The 2,902-nt window shown below is 54.8% G+C and overlaps 1 protein-coding gene across 1 annotated transcript in view; it reads right to left on the reverse strand.

The window, feature by feature from the left end:
- Positions 1–2,065, reverse strand: part of Sts (steroid sulfatase) — a 9,168-nt gene extending 7,103 nt beyond the window's left edge. The window contains exon 1 of the mRNA XM_028784219.1: positions 1,920–2,065. Within this exon, the coding sequence (XP_028640052.1) occupies positions 1,920–2,065 (146 nt within the window). The remainder of the gene's footprint in view (positions 1–1,919) is intronic.
- Positions 2,066–2,902: the final 837 nt, after the last annotated feature.

Here is a 2,902-nt window from a genome sequence, read left to right on the forward strand (position 1 = left end):
TGATCTGGATTAAACTTGATGTCAACGGATCGAACCTCACTGGACCGACTGAACTGGATAGGACTTGATTTAACCGGACTGGAGTGGATTTAAGCCGCATTCAACCACATTGGACGAGACTGGACCAGACTGAACCGGATTCAACCGGAATAAGCTGGTTAGACCCAAGCTGAACCGGACTGAACTCTTTTTTTTTTTTTTAAGTGGACTGAACCAGAACAGACAGGATGGAACAAGTCAGAACCGGATAGAATGAGAGCGGAGCAGACTGAACTGGTCTGAACTGGATTGAACTGGATTGACTCAAAATAAACAGGATCAAATGAGATTAGCCTTGACTGAACCGGATAGAACCAGACTGAACCGGATTGGACTGGGCTGGACCAGACTGAGCCGGAATAAACTGCACTGAACCAGATTGCACCGGACGGAAATTGGTTGAACCGGATTGAACCGGATTGAAGTTCACTGACCTGAAGAAGACTGAACCTGACTGGACAGAATCTGACTGGATTGAACTGGAATGAACTGGATTGAGTCCACCGAAGTGGACTGAACTGGAATGAACTCGAAAAAACGACGTTGAACCGGACTGAACAAGAGTGAGCTTGATTTAATTGGGTTGAACCGGATTGAAGTCCACTGATCTGAACGAGATTGAGCCGGACTGGACCGGATCTGACTGGATTAATCTGGAATGAAGTGGATTGAAACGACTGGACAGGATTTGACCAGGGTTGAACTGGACTGAACAGGATAGAAGCAGATTAGACCGGATTGAGCCACATCGAGCCTGAGTTAAAATAAACCGGATCAGACGGGATTAGACTCGATTGAACTGGATTCAACATAAGCAACAGGATCGAAGCGGACTGAACCGGATTGAACTCGATTGAACCGGATTGAAGTTCATCGATCCGATCAAGAGTGAACCCGACCGGACCGGGTTTGACTGAATTAAACTGGAATGAACTGAATCGAACCGGATGAAACTGGATTGAAGTTGATTGAATCTGAATGAACTGAAAGAAACGGGACTGAACATGACTGAACCGGGCTTGACTGGAAAGAACTTGACTGGACTGGACTGGACCAGACTGAACGGGTTTAAATAGCGTTGAACCAGATCGAACCGGCTTGAACTTGATTTAACTGGATCGAACCGGATTGAAGTTCATTGAACTGACATAAGATTGAACCTCACTGGAGCAGGCTGAACTGGATAGAACTTGATTTAACCGGACTGGAGTGGATTTAACCGGACTGGACCAGACTGGACCGGATTGAACAGGGTTAAACAGCGTTGAACCAGATCGAACCGGCCTGAACTCGAGTTAATCTGACTGAACCGGATCGAAGCGACTCAACTGGAGTGAAGTCGATCGAACACGACTGAACTGGAACAGACTTGATTTAACCGGATAGAACCGCACCGGACTGGACTGAACTGGATGGAAGTCGACTTCGCGGGACGGGAGCGGACTGAAACCGGATTGGTCCACAGTGGACCAGATTTAACCGGAATAAACCGGAATAAACCTGAATAAACCGGAAAAAAACTGGAATAAACCGGAATAAACCGGTTAGAACTTGATTGAACCTGACTGAACCGGCTCCGACCGGACTGAACTTTTATTTTTTATGGGACTGAAGCAGAATGAACCGGGCGGAACCGGACTGAAGCCGGTTAGACCGGATCGAACCTGATTTAACCTGATTGAGTCAAAATAAACCGGGTCGACCGGCTCAGACTTGACTGAAGCGGGTCGAGCTGGACTGAACTGGCTGGAGCCGGAATGAAATAAACAGAGCTTGATTTTATTAGGTCGGAGTGGACGGGACCGGATTGAGCCGGACTGAGCCGGATTGAACCGGATCGAACCGGTTTGGGCCGGACGCGCCCCGCCCCGCGGACCCACCTGAGCGTGCGGTTCCCGTAGCAGCCGGGGTCGCCGATGCCGAGGTCGTCGGCCATGATGAGCAGGAAGTTGGGCCCGGGGCGCGCGCGGGCGGCGAGGACGAGCAGCGGGAGCAGCAGCAGCAGCAGCGGCGTCGGGGCGCGCATGGCGGGGCCTGGGGGCGGGGCGGGGCCGGGGACACGCCCACGAGACGTCAGTCAGCGCCGGGCCCCGCCCAGGGCGACGCCACGCCCAGAAAACGTCACCGTCCGCGGAAACCACGCCCACTTCCCGTCAGTCAGCTAAAACCACGCCCACTAACGGTGTCTCAGCGAGCGGGCCCCGCCCACATCCCGTCTGTCACCGTCAGGTTCCGCCCAGGGTGAAGCCACGCCCAGAAAACGTCACCGTCCGCGGAAACCACGCCTACTTCCTGTCAGTCAGCTTAAACCACGCCCCCTTCCTTCCTATCAGCGAGCGGGCTCCGCCCACATCCCGTCTGTCACCGTCAGGTTCCGCCCAGGCCGAAGCCACGCCCAGAAAACGTCACCGTCCGCGGAAACCACGCCTACTTCCTGTCAGTCAGCTTAAACCACGCCCCCTTCCTTCCTATCAGCGAGGAGGCCCCGCCCACATCCCGTCTGTCACTGTCAGGTTCCGCCCAGACCGAAGCCACGCCCAGAAAACGTCACTTTCCCGGAAAACACGCCCACTTCCCCTCAGTCAGCTAAAACCACGCCCCCTTCCTTCGTTTCAGCGAGCAGGCCCCGCCCACATCCCGTCTGTCACCGCCAGGCTCCGCCCAGGCCGAAGCCACGCCCCAAACGGTCACCGTCCGCGGAAACCACGCCCACTTCTTCTCAGTCATCGCTGGCCACGCCCACGGCCCGTGTCTCAGCGTCAGGCTCCGCCCACCGCGAAGCCGCGCCCACAGTGACGTCATCGTCCACCGATCCGCGTCACTCACCGTCACTCCCCGGCCTCAGATCCGTCACTCACCGTCA

The sequence above is a fragment of the Grammomys surdaster genome, unplaced genomic scaffold, assembly GCF_004785775.1.
Source record: "Grammomys surdaster isolate TR1022 unplaced genomic scaffold, NIH_TR_1.0 118012, whole genome shotgun sequence".
Lineage (NCBI taxonomy): Eukaryota > Metazoa > Chordata > Mammalia > Rodentia > Muridae > Grammomys > Grammomys surdaster.